We start from the raw sequence: 21,978 nt of genomic DNA on the forward strand, positions 1-21,978 counted from the left end.
CCTGTATCCTCTATCTGCTTTCTGTAGTACTGCAGCATGAACCTACAGTCGAAGTCAAAGGTCACACATGCGCAGTTTACGTTTTCGTTGGGGGAAGTGGCCTTCCCCTTTCTAGTAACTTCCCCAAATGGCAACGTCATCGTCCAGCAAGTCAAGCAGACACAATAAAGCCAATGTATTTACATTCTCAAGTATTTTTAATTTGCGGTCTTTTACAAAATTCACGACTTTGCTTTGTAAGAAATAAGAAATTCTTGGAGTTTCCTAAAATAGCTGGGTACAGTTGCTGGGATTTATTTTACCCATGATGCTCTGGACTAGGTTACAATCAGGAAGCAATAAGTTGAAGTGATCAGTTTCGCAGACATTTAATTTTAGATTGCACGATTTAGATTTCTCACTTATCATTTTGTTTTTGTCGTCAGCTGAGAACCAACAGGGATTCAAACGAAAAACTAAAACCGACATGGCGGACAGTGGAGAGACCCCAGGACCCTCCTCTGATGCCAAAATCATCAAAGTGACAGTCAAAACTCCTAAGGAGAAAGAGGAGTTTGCCGTGCCTGAAAACAGCACCATCAAGCAGGTGAGTCTCTTCGAGATACTGTTACTGTCATTTAGCACAGTCTCACCTCTAGAATCAAGACAGTCGTATCTTGATCGAGGTGATCTCTATCAGTAACAGTGATATTAGTTAAATCAGATAGTCGGCGACGATAGCACATCTGTCTTCCCCACCCCTCTGCACACACGGTTTGCTGGGTGAATACCAAGGGAGTTTCATCAGAGCAGGTTACTGCAGTGCTGTAGCGTGAACTCGAATCTCTTGTATCGCACCAGAAACCTACGTTTCTGCACAATTTTCAGGAATGTATGTTGGGCTGTTTTGCTTCTGAGGTTTCAGTTTGCAATCTCAATGATGTGATTCGCTTTTTCCTGGCCTCTCCTTCCTGTATAGACCGCTGCATGTAACTTAACTGTTACCTGGGAATATGAGTAAAACACACAGAAACCTTTGAAGATGTAGAAGATTGTCCGATTTGGCATCAGAAATTTGTAGTTGGGTGAGCAAAAGTGGCAAAAATGAAGGGTGAAGAGCCCATATTAAACTGGTGCAAAGGGTAAAGGGTGAGGGATACTTTTTTGAAAAAAGTTGCATTTCTTGTCAGAATGATTTTCTAGAAAATACCAACTTCTCGTAGAAGAGTTGTGATGGTCGTTCCTGTCTTTTTAATTATGTAGGCCCTAATGTATGTAGGTTATTCTTGCTACTGCCAAATCACAAGTTTTAGAGACTGGCTAATTTTTTAAGCACCTGAAAATATTAATTTGCATTAGACGTTGGCTGGAGATGCACAGATTAGGTTAGTTATTTTAATCTGCCGTTTTTTGGAAAGAAAACCAACAGATCCTCCTATGCCAGGTTTCAGCCATTTCTACTGGTGTCTGTGGGGCTTTTATTTTGATGAAAACATGCTGAGCAAGTGTGCGTTCAGTTGTGAAATTAACTTTTAAAGTTGGAATTTTAACCAGGCTGTGGTATACATCGTGCCATACGTTTCTGATGATTCCTTGCAATTTTTTATGATGTTAGATTAAATTTATCCTACACAGAACATAACATCTGTTTTTACATTCAGGCTATCTTTAATGTGAATTTGCTAAATACTCCAAAACAAGAATAATTCACAATCAATTAGTTTGTGTTCTTGGTTTAATTAAATAGAGGAATGTTTTTATACATAGGTTTATTTTAAGCCGCATGGAAAGAATAAGACTGAAGATTTTTTCTTTGGGAGAACTGGACCTTTTTGGATAGTTGTGTGTTTATCTTAACATTTTTAGTGCATCAATCAAAGTGGCATAGAGGAATTAAAAGAGTTTTCCTGTCTGTCGTAAGACAATGTCCTCTGACAATTCAACATTGAATTTCACTAACGATGCTGTTTCATCAGCACTGCCATTAGGTTGATAAGATGAATTTGGCTGCTGCTTGTTCTGGGATTGCACAGGAAGAAGGGAATGAATGGAATTCTGGCAGCAAATAATATTAATTAATCTATGATTTTTTTTAGGTAGGGCATATATTCAGAGAAACCTTATACTGTGCAATTTACAGGAGGTATAGGTGAGTTTTAAAGAGAGCAAGAGAGTGTGTGCTTGCTGGAGCAAGTGGCACCTCTTTAGTACGTATTTGTACCACACACCAATGTGTCAAGTTCATAATGATTGCTGCGCACGCTTCATTTCGGCAACTGCTGGAGGCAACTCCTCTCACTACTACTGCTGTCTAGCTGATTTTCCAAAATTTTGGAGAATGTGGTGCATACAAAGACAGGCCTTCCATCCTGAAAGATGCACTTCATGGCAGTCTGAACTTAATATATTGTAATCGACGAGTTAGCCATCAATTATAAATCAATAAGGAAATCCAAAAAATTGGGTTTTAAACAATGAGAGTAGGCATGACACATAGGCATCACTGTGATGTCTGGCTGAATGTAACATAACTATATGGCAGTGCATCTTCTTAAAGGTTAGATAGAAACATTTCTTAAAACTTAAAACATTCAACCTTTCCAAAAACAGGGAGACCCTTTCTCTTCCAAATCTAGTCTTAATGATATCCAGCTCCTCTTAAGGCTTTAATAATTTGGATGAATGACAACTCCTCACCAAAATGAAGAGGACTAGAAATAGGTGAAGTAGCCATCTCACTTAAAACATTTTACATCTAATATATCTCTAGGCATTAAGAAAATGAATAACTGCTGGATTACATTACATTATGGATTACATTAAACAATAAATAAATAATAAAATAAATGTAATTTGAAAAAAAACTAAAGAAGGGTGTGATACATTCTAGAGAAGTAGTAGACCCTGGTTGTATACCCAGTAAAATAGATGGGTATCAAGGAATGGTCATTGGGGGCCTTATGGTTATACTGCCAGTTAATTGACAAAGACGATATTGTAGCATTTGAATGCTTGGTCGAGAAATCAGGCCTTCCTAACTCTCATTTTGGTAGATATATACAGGTCAGAACTTATCTTAAAGACAGTTTGAGCCAGAGTGTAACAATGAAAGATATAGAATCTCTAATAAAAGATTTCAAAGCCAGGTATATAAATTATATGCAGGCAGAATACAAGCGATAAGAGTAAGATCCAAATGGGAAATGGAGGTTGGCACTTGCATAGCAATTGAGGAAAAGGAGGACATGTTTAAATTGGCATAAAACTGCTAGTTCACGTTCATGGAGAGAATATACATGGAAAATTCATGTTTATTATTTTTAGCAACCCCCCCAGTTACAAGTCAAATGTGATGTGAGTACAAACATGAAGGAATTGTGTGAAACAGCTGGCAAATCATACAAATTGTTTGATCATAGAAAGTTATGAAAATGTATTGGCAAAGATTCTTGAAGAATTGCTTTTGCAGTACAGAGATATGGAGGAGACAGAGCCCAAAAAGCGAGATGGGACACCAGCCCATTGCAGGGCCAACACTGACACCAACGCACAGACTAACACCAGGGCCAGTTTTCCCAGAAGCCAGATTACCAAACAGTGTGTCTTTGGACTGTGAGAGGAAACTGGAGCACCTGGTGGAAACCCATGCAAAAACAGGGAGAACATACAAACTCCATCCTGATAGCAGTCCAGGTCCAGAATTGAACCTACCAGGCACCAGTGCAACCACAGCGCAACTGTGCCACCCTCAATAGGGATGAAGGTTCATAAATATGTGTAAATATCTGGTAAAAAAGCTCCATTATTACCAGTTAAGATGACCATATCTCTAAAACTATTTGAGATGTTAATGTTCTGTCTCAAGCAGAATTTAAATCCAACAGTTTGAACCTGTACACATGAGGAGGCAAAGGAAAATAACTAAATTATGTAAAAGTTACTCATTCTTGTCTAACACATGGAAATTGGGCATCATTTATTGCAGTTTGTTTAAAGAACGACTAAAATATCATTGTCAAGTATTGTTCTCAGTAAATCACAGTTAATAAAGTTTGCACTTTTCTTTAATTTAAGTATTCATAGAGTTTTTACTTCAATGTACAGTATTGCTGTCTATATCAAGCACCGATGGTAATGAAAGAGGAAGATCTGTATTGTTTTCCTTGTAAGAATTTCCTTGTTATATTTAAACAGTTTTGGCACAGGGCTGTAATTGATTCTTTTCATAACTAACAGTTTAATAGTAATAGTTTGTCTCTTCTTTTCAGTTCAAAGAAGAAATATCCAAGCGTTTCAAGGCGCAGACAGAGCAACTGGTTCTGATATTTGCTGGTAAAATCTTGAAAGATCAGGATCTGCTTACCCAGCATGGAATCCATGATGGGCTGACTGTTCACCTCGTTATCAAAACACAAAGCAGGTAAGCTCGCTAATCACTCTTGGTATTTGGTTGGCTTTATTTCATTAGTGCTTTGTACTGTAATAGGGGGCCAACGAAGAGTCCTTATAAAAATATTTATGTCACGGGATCCAATAAGAATTCTAACAAATATAATTACATGAGGCTAGAAACGACATAAACTATGGAAATTTTAAAAGATCAAAACAGGAAGAAGTAGCAGTTAGGAGAATGTAATTGTGTGTATAAATAGGGCCTTACTAATATAACTGTGTATGAGAATTATTAGCTTGATTTACAGTGCCAAAAAAGTTTATGAACCCTAAAGATAAATATGGAGATTTCATAGTTTTAATATGGTAGCCTACTTGCATCAAAACCAGTCTTTATGTAAATATCGAATAGGGTTTAATAGTATTACATATGGGGGATATGAACAAGTAAGTGAATCCCCTTGTTTCAAAAGCTCAGTTAAGGGAATAATTCAGGGAATCAGGTGTTTTAAAAAAAAAGAGTAGATATTGGGGGCTGAGTTTGGTGTGTGAAAACAATTCATACCACGAAATCTCTGAGGACCTCAGAAAGACTTATTGATGTCCACAAACGGGTACACAACCGTGTCAAGGGAACTGGGAGTCTACCAATCCACTGTTGGACAGATCTATTAATGAAGAAAGTTTAAGACCACATTAACTTAACTCGGGAATGATCATCCTACCAAAATCTCTCCCAGAACAAACAGGAAAATCATCAAGCAAAATACAAAGAACCCAAGAGAACATCCAAGGAAATGCAAGCCACTCTTGGCTAACGTGACTGTTCATGACTCAGCTATGAGGAAACAACTGAACAAGAATGTTGTTCATGGAAGGATAACACGGAGAAAACCACTGCTCTCCAAAAGTGCATTGCTGCCTGTCGAAAGTTCACCAATAAACATATTGATGATTGACAAGGCTTCTGGAACAATGTTCTTTTGACAGACGAGTTAAAGGTAATCAAAATAGTGCTTTCGAACAGTAGAACCTCATCCCAACCATCAAGCACAGTGATGGGATTTGGGTCTGCTTTGCTGCCTCAGGACCTGGATTGCTTTCCATCATTGACACAACCATGAATTGTGCATTACATCAGAAGACTCCAGAGGAGAATATCAGGCCAACCGTCTGTGACCTGAACCAAACCGAAATTGGGTCTGGAATGAAATGGCTGCAGAAGAAGAATTTCCATGTTCTACAATAGCCTAGAGCACCTGCAGCTATGTCACCATGCAGCTCTTAACTGGCTACCTGCTGAAGCTAAGCAGGGTTGAGCCTGGTCAGTACCAGCAGGGGGGCCCACCCTGCAGTCTGTGTGGGTCCTAATGCCCCAGTATAGTGGCGGGGACACTATACTGTAGTGGGTGCTGTCTTTTGGAAGAGACGTTAAACTGAGGTCCTGACTCTCAGTGGTCATTAAAGATCCTCGGGCATTTCTTGATAAAAGTAGAGAATTATCCTGGCATCCAGGCCAAATTTCGCCCCTCGGCCTTTACCGTGGCCTTCAAATTGTCCCCATGTATGATTGGCTTGCACTTGCCCTGCGATGGACTGGCGCTCTGTCCAGGGTGTACCCTGCCTTGCGCTCTAGTCAAATTCCGGACATAAAACCCCACAGAGATGTGACAGGATCTGAGGCAAGTCCAATGGCCCAGAGATGAAGGAATTCTGTAAAGAGGAATGGGCCACAATTCCTCAAAACCGATGTAAGAGACTGATTAGGAATTACAGGAAATATTCAATTGCAGTCATTGCTGCTCAAGGGGGAGCCACCAGTTTCTGAATATAGAGGTCCACTTCGTTTGTCAGACATATATTGATAGTGAATGTTGTATCATTGGAGCCTAAATAAATGTTGAAACATGTTGTGTGTGTCATTTGTCCTATCAGATTAACTTGATCTATTATTAGGACTAAGATTAAAATCTAATCAGATTTTAGGATCAAATGTGTGAAATATGTGAAATCCTAAGGGGTTTATTTATTTTTTTAGCACTGTATTTCTTAACTAGATGGAAGTAAAGGAGAAATTTAATTTCCTTTTCCTTTTTTTATTTTAAGGTCACAGGACCAAGCAGCCCAGTCATCCAGCAGCTCGTCTAGCAGTAGTGCAGGAGTCTCCACTGAGTCTAGCAGCACAACTACAGCTACTACAACACCAGCCTCCAGCAATCCTTTAAGTCTTGGTAAGAAAGGCTGCTCTGCATCTACCTTCAAAGCATTACACAGCTGGTGCTGAAAGTCTTATAATCATTAATGGCAATTATACAGGTATTCTTAAAGCTTGTGCTATATACAGTATACAGTACAAGAATAAACGGGCTCCATTTACAGGCTTTCCAACTTGTGGTTGTACTGAAAGTTTCAGTATCAGGCCTCACACCCTGTAGCTAAATATATCCTTTTATTATATTGTTTAATGCTTCTAATATGCCCAGAAATATTTTTCTGAATAATGAAGGCTTACACACAGTGTTGTTTAAATTGGGGAAAAAAAGCTTCAATAGTTTTTTAATGCTGTTAAGACATGGTGTTAAGACCAGATCGATTAGAATGCAAAAGTGAAATTCTTCTAATATAGCCATAAGAATCTATCTTACATAACTCTTAGAATTGTATGGGTTAAGGCAGCACTGTGTAACACCAAATACAGTACCTTCAGTGCCTTTTCACTTTTTGTACTGTTGTAAGATTTACATATCCTTTGGGGCTAAATACTGTAACAACCTTATAGAACTATCCAGAGAAGTTGCTGAGAATGGACTTTGACTTGGTTAAGAATCTTATGCTGGAGAGTTTTTTTATATGTATTTTTTTTAGTTTATAACTGATTGTTTAAAAGTGAAAAATGGTGTGCAAACACGATCCAAACATCAGAATGTGACCCTGTGATGGCTTGAGTACTGTATCAATTCATCTCGCAGTTCACAGCTCGGTTGATTGCTTTTCTGAAATTTTCAAAAGGTGTCTTTAACCTATTAACTGTCCAATTCCTGGGAAAAACTACATTTTATCTTGTTCACCTAACGCAAAAAATAGGATAGTAATTCCCATGTGGTCCACTTGAACAAACAGCAGAAGGGTTTGCTCTATGGTCTGTTTTAGGTCTGAATCGGTCTTGTTCTTGCTGTTGAACATGTTGGAAACTGCTGAATTCATGTCTAGCTGGGTCATTATTTGTTCAACTTTATCTGGACCACAATAATAATTAATTCACAGGAGCAGTCTTCTTTTTCCGTTTCAGTGAAAGTTCCCGGAGGGAGGCTGGTGACATTTGTACTAAAAAGGTTACTTTAAAAATTCCACCATTTATGTCAATTAATTTATAAAATGAGGAGAATTCAATTAAATGAAATCTTAAGTAACTTTAAATTAGGTTTAATGTGTTGTGCTATTCAAATACTTACAGGAGCAAACATGGCAAAATGGAGGTGGGCTTTATAGTATGCCTGCTGATAACAATTTATGACGTTTCACATTAACAGCAGCCTGTACGGTATTTACCACACTAATGAACAATCTTTACTTTCCCTCTTTTTGATATGTTTTGACGTTGCCAGGTAGCAAACCAGAATGATGACTTTTTTCAGCCTACACATCAACTTGCATTTTCAACCTCTGATGGCTTAACAAAACAGCCTGCAGAGATGGCTGCTGACTGCTCTTTGCAACGGTAAACTGTTGTTGTTTCTAAAGGAGAAATGGCTTGCGACTTTGTAAATGAACCTGTTGTCATCTAGTTCCAAAAGCGAACGTTTGGAAATAAATGCAGCCAACTGTATCTTTTTCTTTACATATTTTCTTTCAGATGCATATTTGCGTTTTGTCACTGGGTTTTTAAGAAAATAATCGTAATGCTTTGGCCAGTATGGTCACCAGCGATTGCTGTTCTTTTCATTGTTTTCTTTACTGTTACCCCTCAAAATTAAATGTATTTGACAAGACACTCCTGACCAAGAAGATCATGATAGAAAATCCTGTTTTTGCCATAGTGGTAAGCGTTGTATGTGTGCATGCATGCACAGAGAAGTACTTTATTCATTTTCATTCAGCATACATTTGCCTGAAACCTTTCATCTCGACCAGTGGTTCTAAGCCATTTCATGAAAGCATTCCCCGTCAACCCAAAAATCAGAAATTGAATAACAACAACCACTTGGGTGCAAGTAAATAGATCCACCGAGGAAGCAGCCAAAAAGGAAAACAGAGCAATACAAAAAATGTTTTATCTGAGAATTAATGTGACTCTTGGGGATGTAAAGCAGGCCTACATCTCCTAGAGTGCTGTGCTCCGTACTACTCTGATATGATACGAATTGTGTCAATTTTAGTGCTGGGAAAACAGTACTTGAATATTTGATAAAGCATTTTTGTACATTTTCAGATACAATATGTACAGTAAAGTTCATTCTCAGTAGGCTTCAGTTGACTGAAAGAAGAAGCTCATTTGCCACGTGAACTGTGCTGATACATGATGCCAACTTACCAGAAAGTATATTTAGTATGTAATGCGAAGGGTAGCACGTGGCTTTGATGTGTGATAAGATTGATGGAGATGGGAGTTAAGGTGAGCCTTTCAGCAGTGAATGGCAGAGAGCAAGTAGCTTACTTTTATTACTTTTTTTAAACCTAATGCATCTTCAAACTAATATATATTTCTTGGGCAAACATTTCAAAACATATGCCTCCTCTTTAAGGTAACACTGTCAGTCTGATATATATACATGAAACACTAAAAATAAGGGAGTAAAAGTTGTACTCGTGCCATTTAGATGGGTAAGAGAATTGCACTTCAAATAAATTGTTTCTGCATGCTGAGCTTATTCTAGGTACTCAGATTTCACTCTGATATTGTGCGGGGAACAATCTCAGCATCATCCCTCAGGACTACTACTGATGACGATGTTCTTAGCCTCTCCTTATGTTGTCATTTGTACTGAAAGTGGGTTTGTGTGTGTTTCAGGGGGCTTTGGAGGACTGGCAGGCCTAAGTGGATTAGGAATGAACTCTGCCAACTTCTCTGAGCTGCAGAGCCAGATGCAGAGGCAGTTGATGTCCAACCCAGAAATGATGGCTCAGATCATGGAAAACCCCTTTGTACAGAGCATGCTGTCAAACCCGGACCTGATGAGGCAGTTAATCATGGCAAACCCCCAGATGCAGCAGTTGATTCAACGAAATCCAGAGATCAGTCACATGCTGAATAATCCAGACATAATGAGACAAGTAAGTAGAGGTGCGCGGTACGTACCGTGGTACATTTTAGACCATACCGATACGCTCGGTAATTTCCGGCAATTTCTGGCAGCGGTTTTATTTTTTCAGTTTTGATTTTCTACTGTTTGCATTCATAAAATCTAATTTGATTCAAAGAACAAAATGACTGCAAAAAATGTCATTAGCTTTAAAATGAGTGAGTAAAAAGGTATTTCCCACATATCATTGGCTAGTAAGTTTAGAAATACGACGTGATTTTGGAAATCACGCGGAAATAGTTGCAGCTGATTGGTTCAGAACGACCTTGATTTTCAACAATATGGGCATTCCCAATGACCCATTGAACATGTGCTGTTTTTTCTAGTTTTTCTGATTCTACTGTAACTAGTCGGGAAGGAAGTCTAGTCTTGATCATGTTTTTAATTCCATTACTACCATTAGACATGCTTTGATTTTCTTTCCTTTTTTTTACGCTGTTTAAGTCAATATAGAATGTCTTGTCTCAGCAATGTTTTAAGTAAGTCTTGAGGATTCTTTGAAGTTTTAGATGAAATAGCCAAGGACAGTCGAACATGCTAAACATGTTTCATAAGGTTGTGAATGTCAACTTTACTCATTGTAAAGAAAAATGTTACAACTCACAAGCACCCATCATATTTTGAATTTTACATTATCCTGCTAAGCAAAATTAACCTTGTGAAAAAATATTTAATTATTTAATGATTGACTAAAATCTGCATGTTGTCAAATTGTTCCGTTACACTGTTCAGTGTTATTTCTAGTTCTTTGGTTCCAATAAAACAACAAAACAACATAATTTTCCTTACTTTATTTTGTATACAACTCAATATGCTTTACTAATCATGAAATCAAACTAGGAGAGAGACTCCATATATAAAAATGCAAATAGTTCTTGGTATACCGTGGTACGTATCGCAGTACATGCGTGTGTACTGCGGTACATTTTCCAGAAGGGGTACCCAACCCTACAAGTAAGTACAGGGAAACACGCTGGAGTGGTGTTCCTGATATAATATCGGTTTGTCTTTGTTACATCAATACGTGGGAGGGAATTTAAATCTGAAGGAGTAATGATTCTTTTGTTCAGTGAGGACCCTTAGTTTTACACTCAAAGATTGGGAGCACAATGAAAAAGAGTAACGTAGGGTAACATTTGGTGAATCAGTGGCAAACTTGGGGATGGAACCAAGAATTTCCTGGACCATTGAGCCATAAAATATATGGAAAAATGATTTTGTCCTTTTGGGTAATGTAAACTTGTAGTGAAATAGGATGTTTGTTCTCTTTATTTTGATTGTTTTACCTGAACAACATGAATAAATCAGGATATGTTAGAGATCCTTGGTAAGGTGGCATGAATAACTTGTCTTCTGTATTTAGAGAATCCAAGGCCAAGTGTTTAGATTGACAAAGAAAATGCATATCACTGGATTCATTTTCAAATTTTCAGTATACTCTAGTACATATACCAATGTTGTGAAGCAGTTTTTTTTTATCATTAAACATCTGTGACACTTAACTCTAATGCCTTGATACAGGATACATTTGAATGTAGTGGAGAACTAGTATCAAATGTCTTCTCTTTGCAAGAAGCATACTGTATATAAAATATAAAGTCTTCAAGCAGGGCTCACAGAGATAATACTACACAGTAAATCTTCTGAAGTCAGTGCCTGGATTCAATATTTCTGTGCAAAAACAATATCACATTATAGTGTGATTTTCACCTTTGAATATCCCCTGAAGACAAAAACAAAAAATGCAAATAAAAATGTTACATTAAAAAGCTTGCTGAATACATACCGCCTCAAGGAATCTAGGTTCTAGGTACAGTATATGACAACACAATATGCTTCAGATGTTCAAGTCCTAAAGTTATATGGGATTATTTCAAAGTACTGTGATGTGAAAATGTTAATCTGGCCATTTCCCTTTCAAGTGGTTTAATTCAGCATGATTCTCTGAAAAATGCAGTGTGGTGAAAAAGTACACCCCCTTAAGATTTTATGGCTCAACATATTTAGACTAATTTAATCTTCACCTCTCCTTCATCAAGACCTAACAGTAGGTAAAACTGACAAATTATGCACAAAAATCTATATTATCATTATTTTAAGTCAGTTAGCCTACAATACCTTTGTGTGAAAAGGTAAGTGCACCCTTAGTTCTACCATCTCGGTTAAGAGGGTAGAGTTCATGAGTCCACCATCAGAATAAGACTGAATAAGAATGACTCTAATGGAAGGATACTCAGGAGAAAACCCCTGCGCTCCTAGAATAACATTGCTGCGTGGCTTAAGTTTGCAATATTGCTTTTGAATGAAAAACAAGACTTCTGGCACAATGTGTTCTAGACAGAAGAGTCAAAAGTGGAGTTGTTTGGCCATATGAGGATAGCCTCATCTACTTTTAGAACTTGGTGAGGACCAGGTGAAGGTCAAATCTGTCTAAACATATTAGACCATAATAATACATAATATATACATATCCATAATACATTAAACATAATACACCATAATCTTCTTAAGGGGGTGTATCTACAGTTTCAACAACAAAGTATTTTTGAGTGTGATATAGAACATGGATTCAATATGTAAATAAAAGTAATATTGCAGTGTTACAGTATGTTGTTACAGCAAACATAACCTGGTGAATCCCTCTAGTAAGAACATAAAAATGGTTACAAACAAGAGAGGGGCATTTGGCTCATCTAAATCATTTTGTAATCAGAAGGAATTAAAGTCAAAGCTGTGCTACAATGTACTGTTTATTGCTCTTCACTTTCCAGCCGCCTCTGTAAAAACAAAGTTGTTTTATGATCCCTTAAGATAGACTGCTTCAGTGTCAATATGGTAATTAACCAGTTGTTTTACATTTTCTTATTGCTGTATCATTAAGATGCTTGCTAGATAATACAAAACTGCCTTTGTAGACTTTGGAGCTTGCCAGAAATCCAGCTATGATGCAGGAGATGATGAGAAACCAGGACAGGGCACTAAGCAACCTCGAGAGTATTCCAGGAGGCTACAATGCTCTGAGGCGGATGTACACTGACATTCAAGAGCCAATGCTGAATGCTGCTCAAGAGCAGGTGAGTCCTTACACAGTCCGAATTTGAGGGAGAATGCATACTCTTCTGATTTTATTTTTGTGGAATAGAACATTTTAATTCCACTTTATGCTGCACCTTAATCTGTAGGTAGTCAAATACCACTCTAAACTCTATTTCCAGGAAAATCTTTGAGATAGGATCTTTGTGGGTTCCTGGTAAGTGCGCTGCTTCAGTCTGAATGCCTTTCATCGAGAATAGTAGACTTCTTCATACAATCAGACCATAATGTAGATAATATTATGGGCTATATAGTTCTCAGGAACACTGACTGAAATGATCATTTTTCTATATTCCCTGTGTAGATATAGCTTCAGAAACAGAAATTCATAAGAACAACCTTTTCAAAAAAGTCGCACGTCACTCTGAGTATTACAAATACAGATGTGCTTCTTGTAGAAATTGTGTGTCTGCTTGGGAATTATTATTTGCTAGTTGATTAATTTAGATCAGGTGAAATAATTTTCTGTCAAGCCCCATCAGTTTGATGTTTGATGTTTCTGCCATCGTGATGTATGTCCATAATACCCTAGCAGAATTAGCTATTCTGGTCATTTAATTTTCATTAATTTTTAACCTGTAGTGTAGTTTCTCCCAACTTCTCCTTGTTGAGTTTACATTTTCTGCTTATGGCAGGGCTCTGTTTAATGCACACTTTCCATTAACGTTGAGAGCATTGAACTGAATACCCATCACTTGGTTGTAAAAGCCCTGTAATTAGTGAAGAAGGAGTAGAATCTGAGGTTTTATTTTGCGATTTCAAGGTTACGTTGAGCACAATTTCTGTGATCTCTGTGGAAGTAGGTGGGTGGGGGTACATATATTTACATTAGAGTTATGCTGTTAAATGGGTTCGCTGCTGGTACTGATGTTTTGTTATTACATTATATTATGAATTTGGATGAAAAGTCAAAAGCAGGTTACCACTGATACCACTTCACAATCTAATTACACTGAACTCGTTGACACCTGCACTTCCCCATTATAAAAATGTGCTTGTAAGTTAAGATAATGATCAGAAAAGAAGTGCCCAGAAGAAAAAAAAGGTTATAAGCCAATATGTTGTTCAGTTTACATAAATGAATGGAGTACATTTTTAATCTTTCCTAAATCCACAGGTTGGGGAGTTTCTCCTTGATATTTATTTTTTACATAGGATTGAAAGTATCACTTCAGAACTGTACTTGTCATGTGATATCCTGTTGGCTCTATTTTCCCCCAATTTCAGTTTGGAGGAAACCCCTTTGCTTCATTGGTGAACAGCGCATCTGGAGGTGGGAGTCAGCCCTCACGCACTGAAAACAGGGACCCTCTGCCCAACCCCTGGGCACCGCCTGCCAGCTCACAGCCTGCCTCCTCCAGTGCCACTGGCGTCACTGCTAGCACCACTACCCCTGCTGGTGCCAATCCGGCACAGGGCACCGCCCACCCCAGCCTGGGGCCAGGGCTGGGAGGTAAGCTTGCAGATGTCATGGTGTTTCTTTGTTGTTCAATAAAATGACATCAGCAGCCTTTTGTCTCGTTCTGATTTACTGTAAAAATGAGGACCATGGGAAGTCTCTCCCCCCTTGTAAAATTGTCCATAGGTGACGTATTCTGAAATAGTTTACATTATTTTAAGAAATTACACAGAGTGGAATACATAATGTGTTGCAAATAGCTTTTGCTTTTGTGTCTTTCAATTTGGGAAAAGCCATTTTTTAACAAACCTGGTGATGGTGTCACAGTCATCTACAACACTTTGGAAGAGATGTAGACAATACACAGGAGTCGTCTGAGATGTGCATCATTAAACCTTCAACCCTCCAAAAAAACAAGGCTTTAATTTCAACTGCAGGATGGGTTCTATGTCTTTGTACTCATGAGTACCTGTAATAGTGTTGTAACTTAAAGTCTGCTGCCCACAGTTCTACATATTTGAACTGATGACCTACCAGTCTATAGAACTCTTACCAGAGGCTTCTTGGGATAAACTGCCCAGCATTCCTTCAAGATTTCCTCCCCCAAAGATCTTTTATTTTAAATCAAAAAAGAATATAAGGCTGTTTTCACACATTATTCTAGAATCACAAAGGAAGATGTTCAATTTCTTCAGTCCAAGAAGTATTTTGAGAAAGATGTCCTTCCATTGTGGAGGCACTGTGGCTCAGTGGTTAACACTGCTGCGTCGCAGAGCTTGGGCCCCGAGTTCAGTTCTGGACCTGGGGTGCTATCTGCATATCTATATGTTCTCCTTGTGTTTGTGTAGGATTCCTCACAGTTCAATAACATACTGGTAGGTTAATTAACTTCTCAGAAAATTGGCCCTGGTGTGAGTGTGTGCTTGTCTGTTTTTGCCCTGTGATGGTGTCCCATCCAGGGTGTACCCAGCCTTGCACCTGTTGCTTGCTGGGATAGGTTCTGGCTCCCCAGTGACCCTGAATTGGAAGAAGTGGTTAGAAAATGGATGGTTGTGCTCTCGTTGATGATTTTGTCTTAGTGGGGTCTAATGTTTTTGGTCTCAGCTGTGTCATTACTGGGAGCAGCTTCCTGGAAGAGAAATATGACAGGGCTGGATGTTCATATTTCCTTCTGACGGCTGTGTCCTGGTAGTCGGACTGGATGCCATGCAGTAGAAGATTTTTCTGATTTACCAGTCTTACCTTAGAGATATGTTTATACAACTCTGCTGCTTTAAAATAAGCACACCAGAATCTAGTGGAATCAAGTTTTCCTGCAACAACTCCAGACCTGTTTTTTAAAAATACAATATCTGCTTTCTGCTTGAGTGCATCAAGTACAAAACCAGTAAATAAGCAGTTGCTCCATATTGTATTTTGTTTATCTCATGCTTTTTATTTTTGTGTTATGGGTGGTCATTTTCATATAGGACTCTGGAGAGAGGGGAAGAAATACCAACTACAGTTAGTGTGTTTGAAGTGCTTAATGGGTTTCACTTACAATGACCAAAATAATATTTGTTTTATTAACTGATGTGATCTGCCTTTTTCATAGAAGACTACAGATTGGGTGTTGCAATAAAATGAGATATGAATTTGTAAAAACCTAATAAAAAAAACATTTTTGATAGACTCTAATCCATTCCATCAAGCAGACGAAAAAATGAAAACACCATTATAATTTATCTGAATTAATGTTTTGATTTTTTTTTTTCAGCAGGAATGTTTAATACACCTGGAATGCAGAGCTTGTTGCAGCAGATAACGGATAATCCACAGCTGATGCAGAATATGCTGTCAGCTCCGTACATGAGAAGTATGATGCAGTCACTGAGCCAGCACCCAGACCTAGCTGCACAGGTACATAGAGAATAAAAAGAGTCTGTCTGTCTGCCTGACGATATATGCAGTATCCAGCCATATATCCATACATGAATTATTCAACTCCCCACACCTAAGTTCATATTAAAGGGAATAAAAGTGCCACTGACAAACATCACAATTATTTTAGTCTGCAATAAACTACTAATTGAAAATAACCCCATTGTTCCCTCAGCCTCTTTGAATTTTAAAGTATGACATACTTTTTATGTAAGTATGCATAATTTAATTATTTGAAAACTTTGCATGCTTACAAATTGGTTTTACATTGACCTAAAACATTCAGGCTTTAATTTCTGGTCAGGTGGAACATTCCTTTAAACTTTTGTTCACTCATTTGTTATTTCTTAAACTTTATCGTTTATCTTGACTGATGTCTTCTGAACGTTTTTCACTTTATTTTTGTTTGAAGTACAGTAGGGTTGTGACACCTGTGAATATAATATGGAAATTAAGGTCGGAAATGATGCAAAACTAAAGTGTGCTTTATGTGAAAGTACAGCAGGAGTGATTATTATTTCTGCTACAGGCAATTTACAATGTTGATTGAGAGCCTTATGTAATAATTTGGTTTATAAGTTGTCAATCTGTATTTAAAACTCATCTTGTCAGGACATGTTTACTAAGATCTTGTTAATGAAACATGCTCTGCATTATTACAGAGTCAGGACAGAGTCTGTAGAATTTCTCTTCCCATTACTTGGTAGTAAATGCCACCTGCTGTTTTACAGATGATGCTGAATAACCCACTGTTTGCTGGAAACCCACAGCTGCAAGAGCAGATGAGACAGCAACTCCCTGTGTTCCTTCAGCAGGCCAGTGTGAAAAACATAAAGCAATGTCCATTGATATGTAGTACTGTTAAACAAGTCATATTTGTTAGGATCACAAACCGAGTTAATATGAGTGAGTAGATATACTGTATGAGCTATGTGTTAGTTGGATTTTATATTTTTGAGATCATGCTAAAGTCGTACAGTTACTAAATGTAACTTCATGGGTAAAAACAGTTAATCATGCAGTTCAAAAGGGAAGTATTTAAAGTTTTATTTTTAACAGTCATTTAATTCTCATTTTAAGACCTTCATTTCCAAAGACAATTTTTACTTACCAAACAGGTGAAAATTTGTTAATGCTTTGTAAAAAAGATGCATCCCTTTTTGCAAAAGACATCCCCTTCTCAATAACTCACAGAGCTATAGTTTAAAGTGAAGCAGATCAGTGAAACTGTAGATTGATTTATGAGGCAGCAGATTTTATAGCTCAAATGTATGTTGCTTTGGATAAAAAGATCAGTCAGGTCAATAATTCAAATTGCAAGAAATTTTAAATATTTTAAATATTCCTGCAGATTTTAATATTACTTTACTTTGCATCCACCCATACAATATAGAAGTTATAAGTGGAAAGTATATTTGTCTGCAAAGAGCATGTATCTCTATTTACACTGAAACACCTAGTGTCTGCTTACATTATCATGATGCTGCTATGGTGTGCTTGCAGAGTTTGCTGACTTATTCAAACAATTTGTGGATTGATTGTGGAGAAATGGAATGTGATGCACAACCAAATGGGACAGTGAAAGACGATGTCACCGTCTTTGTACTACTTTATACCATGTGACAAGCTTGCAAGCTGTTGTAGACACAGCTGGCAGTTGCACTGAGCCAATGTAGCCCCTTCTGGTGTGAACACAAGAATGTGTCCCCGATGGTCCCATGTGTACACAGATTTCATTGCTCCTCAATGCTGTTTTCAAGAAATGGTTGTTTTAATTGGTCAAAAGATTTAATAAGCACCCTACGTTTTTAGATTATAAATGCTTGGGAACTGTAAATGCTTTAAAGTCTATTTTTATTATATACATTTTAAAATTGTAAGTTGTAATGTCTTATAATTGCTGTTGCTTTTTTTCTCTCTTCAGATGCAAAATCCAGAAACCTTAGCTGCCATGTCAAATCCTAGAGCAATGCAGGCCTTGCTACAAATCCAACAGGGTTTGCAGACTTTGGCAACAGAGGCTCCAGGCTTTATTCCAGGGTAAGGAGTGCTTTTTACAGGCTTAAAATTGGAGAAGGCAAAGAAACATATATTTATTTATTTGACAAATAATAAGTAAATATTTTAATATAATGTGTTCTGCAAAGCTGAGAGGTATATATGCTTCTAAAAAGAAATTCCCCTCTTAACCCCTTTTCTACAGTCTGCATTTTTTTACTTAGTCCACTTGAAATTACAGTACATTTCTTAACAGACCTGCTGGAACTGAAGAGGTCAGCATCCTCCAAGTCTTGTCTTGTCGGACAAGTTCATCCTCCTGCTCTTAGCCTGTGGTTGTGATTCTTACAGGTTAAACGTGGGTGGTCTCGGAGGACTGGGGAGTGCTGGTGCTCCAGGCAGTAGCTCTGTTACAGGCTCTGGTACTGGGGACATAACAAGCAGCAGTCATGGAAGCCTGGAGGCAGGGCAGCAACAGTTTGTCCAGCAGATGTTGCAAGCCCTTGCTGGAACCAGTCCGCAGGTAGGGAGAAATTCAGACTTCCAGATCGCTGTGGCTTATGAGACAGTCTCATGCAAAGACATGTTGTGGAAATGCCCCCAAACCTGAATGCTTGTAAACTACCTTTAAATTATTGGCTTCTCGGGATCTAGGTAAGAATATATTGACCCACTTGAGGACCTTAAGTGTCCCTTAAGAAATCACTTTAAAGTGATGAACCAAAGGTGGCAACAGAATTAACTACATTTTCAGTCACACACTATGTATTATGAAAAATGTCGTGTTTCCTTTCTCATGTCAGGCTCAGAATCCTGAAGTAAGGTTTCAGCAACAACTAGAACAACTCAGCGCAATGGGATTTCTTAACCGTGAAGCCAATTTGCAAGCACTTATCGCAACAGGAGGAGACATCAACGCTGCAATTGAGAGGCTACTGGGGTCGCAACCCTCATAGCACCCCTGTTTCAGGCTGCAAACAAATGTAATTTATTTTTGATATAACAGCTGTTCAATCTTTAAAATACTTGCTTTATTTCACTTTGAACCTGAAGACATTGGTCTTATGTTTAGGAAGTTTGGGAGCGTTGTAAAGTGAAGTTTAGTAGTTGTATATGAGCAGTGGGAATCAGTCCATTTTCACTAATAACGTTGCATGATTCCAAAACAAAACTGAAGACTTTAACACATTCATTGTGGTTTTTTAGACCATTCTCAGCTTCTTACAGTTGTGTGAGCTGGTGTATATGATGCAAAACTGTCATACTTTGTATTTCCGTTTTTGGTTCTTAGCCTTCAGTAGTAATTTATATTCAGTTCAAAGACAAAACAGGCTAGAGTACAACTGATCACGGCTGCAATTGTGGTATATTGCTTCTTGGTTAAATAGCATGTTATTTTTGCTAATGGAGCCTTAAGATACATGACCAGATGTATTAAACTGGTATGCTAACGTAATTATCCAGAACAGTGTTTCTAGAAGTATAAAACAGATGTATAGCTCATTCAAAAAATTATAATTATAACAAAATTTGAATTAGACAAGTTGTAGACTTTGAATTTCCACATTATGTAATTACATTACGTAATTTAAGTGAACTGAAGAATCTTGTTAGAAACACTGATCTGGAAATCTATACATGTAGTACACCTGTACAGAGAGACAGCATTATAATTTGTCTTCTGATATATACAGTGATTAACCATCCTTGATTGTTAAAATCCTGCGTCCCTCTGAAGGGCACTGTATACCCAAATTAAAATGGTGTGCTTTTTTATTTTATCATCGGTTGACTCCTCATTCTATTCAAGAAAAGCGTTAGGATTTGCATCTCAAGATGCATTTTCAATTCAAAATGTCACTTGTGATATTAATCTTGTTACTTTTAACTGCCTTGTAAAAAATTATATCTTTTTGGTTTTTATCCGTAGCTAATTCCTCCTGTTCACAGGTCAATAAAATCAAGTGTATAAAAATATGTCCTTGCAATTAATGCAATTTATGTTAAATTGTGTTGCTTTCATTTGATTTCGTTTTATAACTTTTTTTTTACATTTGCACATAAGTACAGAGCATATTTTAGATATTGGTGTTCTATACTTTGAACTTACTACTCTCAACTTCAACTTAATACATTTTTAAAGACGCACTCTTTTTACTAGACCAGAAAATTTAATCAATCAAATCCCTAAAAATGAAGCATGAAAGATCAGTAAATGTCTGGCATTATGTGGACCATGTTAATGTTAACATGTGTAACATTTCTTTACATATATTTGTAACAATGTTTAAGAATAAGATTACTTTATTGGCTATATACAGTTTCTTGTATGAGGAATTTCTTTTCGCATACCCCAACTTGCTCTCCATGAGAGACACAGACAGGGAGAGAAGCTTGGGGTCAGAGCGCAGGGTCAGCTATTTATACAGCGCTCCTGGAGCAGTTGGGGTTAAGGGCCTAGCTCAGGGGCCCAACAGAGTAGGATTCCTCTACCGGCCGCGGGATACAAACCACCAACTTTCCAGCCACTGGCGCAGATCCTTAGCCACAGAGCCATCGCGCCGCCCCCAAAGTTAAAGTGACCGAAAGCATGACAGGTGGCATCACTGCATGGCAGTGATCGAATCTAAACTGTAAATCTTTCTGTGCAGACTCTTTATGTTCTGTGTTTTCATTGACGTCTCCACACTGCCATTGTGTGCATGTCAGTGAATGTGTGTGTATGGGCTTACATCCTGGACAGTGGCCGACCTCAGCCCTCTAAAGGTAGATGGATGAAAGAGTGAATATACTGAATATTGAATGAATGAATATTCCATTACTTAAGTGGAATAACAGATCAGAAGAGTTTTTCTAAGCACACTATTCTAGTGGTTAATTCAGCATTCAGTAGAAGCCAACATTTTCAGTGAAGTCCAATCACCAAAAGAAGTAGAAGTAGTGACTCAGATTCCACTAGGTGGCAGTCAAGGTATCATTTAAATACTGTTTTACATTCTACAGGGACAGAAACATTTTAGACAAGAACAAGTTAAACCTGTACAATTTTTTTTCTATATTTTTATAAAGGCTCCAAGAACATTCAGGAAAATGTTCATTAAATAACTATGCATTACATAGGTTTTAATGGCCATAAAATGGGAATGAATTAAAGAACTCTACTCAAAAAGTCAGTAGATATCTACCTTACACCTATAACAGTGTTGCAAGCTACTATCACGTTTCCAAGTTAACCATATGTTTTAACATTGTTAATAATTCAATTTAAACAGACAGATAGACTTCATTTGCTGTTTTCTGTCAAAGGTTGAGAAAAACAACAGATGCACAACAGAAATTGAGTTACCAGAAGAAGCTCTTATTTACTTGCCTAAATCTTTAAATAGCTTAGTTTTCATGTATTTGACATTTTCAATTTTCATTTCTTAAAATGTTGATGCTTTCACATTTTTATAAAGCTTCTCAGGTGCTTGGCTGTTTGATAATCGAAGAACAGCTTGAAAGTGCCAATTAATCAAACTTCCAGATCAATTAAAAATTAATAATAAGGAAGTAAATGCTAAATTCAAATGAAATCTGCAGAATGATATTCTTTCAAGCTCAGAATTCAGACACAACACTCATTAGTGTCAAATGTGAAAGTAAGGAATATGGCATTTGTATTCATACGGCACCATGCATGTGCAATACACAGATGGAAGTTTAATACTCTCAATTCATTTCCAATTTCCAATTGTACCTACATTTTTATATAAAAGCAATGACTTGTTCCATAAACTATAAATTGTGTGCTCTTTGCTTTGTATCTATTGACAACATCTTGTAAAAATTGTAGTGCAGTACTTTGTAAGGGATTCTAAAATGCCCTGAGAATATTTGAGATGAATGTTTGTAATG

At 37.5% G+C, this 21,978-nt stretch overlaps 1 protein-coding gene across 3 annotated transcripts; it reads left to right on the forward strand.

The window, feature by feature from the left end:
- Nucleotides 1–160: 160 nt before the first annotated feature.
- On the forward strand, nucleotides 161–20,056 carry LOC148837466 (ubiquilin-1-like). 3 transcript variants are annotated; one of them, XM_088910136.1, is made up of 12 exons: nucleotides 161–175; nucleotides 426–586; nucleotides 4,248–4,399; nucleotides 6,478–6,602; nucleotides 9,380–9,642; nucleotides 12,587–12,745; nucleotides 13,992–14,217; nucleotides 15,920–16,062; nucleotides 16,815–16,898; nucleotides 18,008–18,123; nucleotides 18,433–18,604; nucleotides 18,885–20,056. In XM_088910136.1, the coding sequence occupies exons 2-12, from the start codon at nucleotides 467–469 to the stop codon at nucleotides 19,035–19,037; spliced, it is 1,713 nt and encodes a 570-aa protein (XP_088766262.1). In that variant the 5' UTR covers nucleotides 161–175; nucleotides 426–466; the 3' UTR covers nucleotides 19,038–20,056. The 3 variants fall into 3 exon arrangements, with proteins under 3 accessions (XP_088766262.1, XP_088766261.1, XP_088766263.1); XM_088910135.1 differs by lacking the exon at nucleotides 161–175 and adding an exon at nucleotides 263–277; XM_088910137.1 differs by lacking the exon at nucleotides 161–175 and having other exon boundaries at nucleotides 314–586; nucleotides 15,923–16,062.
- The last annotated feature ends 1,922 nt before the right edge of the window (nucleotides 20,057–21,978 follow it).

The sequence above is a fragment of the Atractosteus spatula genome, chromosome 3, assembly GCF_055471065.1.
Source record: "Atractosteus spatula isolate fAtrSpa1 chromosome 3, fAtrSpa1.hap1, whole genome shotgun sequence".
Lineage (NCBI taxonomy): Eukaryota > Metazoa > Chordata > Actinopteri > Semionotiformes > Lepisosteidae > Atractosteus > Atractosteus spatula.

What these genes read in the sequence shown, in the direction of transcription:
- LOC148837466 (XM_088910136.1), top strand. Translation starts at nt 467, where the DNA reads ATGGCGGACAGTGGAGAGACCCCAGGACCCTCCTCTGATGCCAAAATC. An exon ending in AAAACAGCACCATCAAGCAG is followed by an intron (nt 587 to 4,247) that starts GTGAGTCTCTTC and finishes TCTTCTTTTCAG; the next exon opens with TTCAAAGAAGAAATATCCAA. An exon ending in ATCCAGACATAATGAGACAA is followed by an intron (nt 9,643 to 12,586) that starts GTAAGTAGAGGT and finishes CTGCCTTTGTAG; the next exon opens with ACTTTGGAGCTTGCCAGAAA.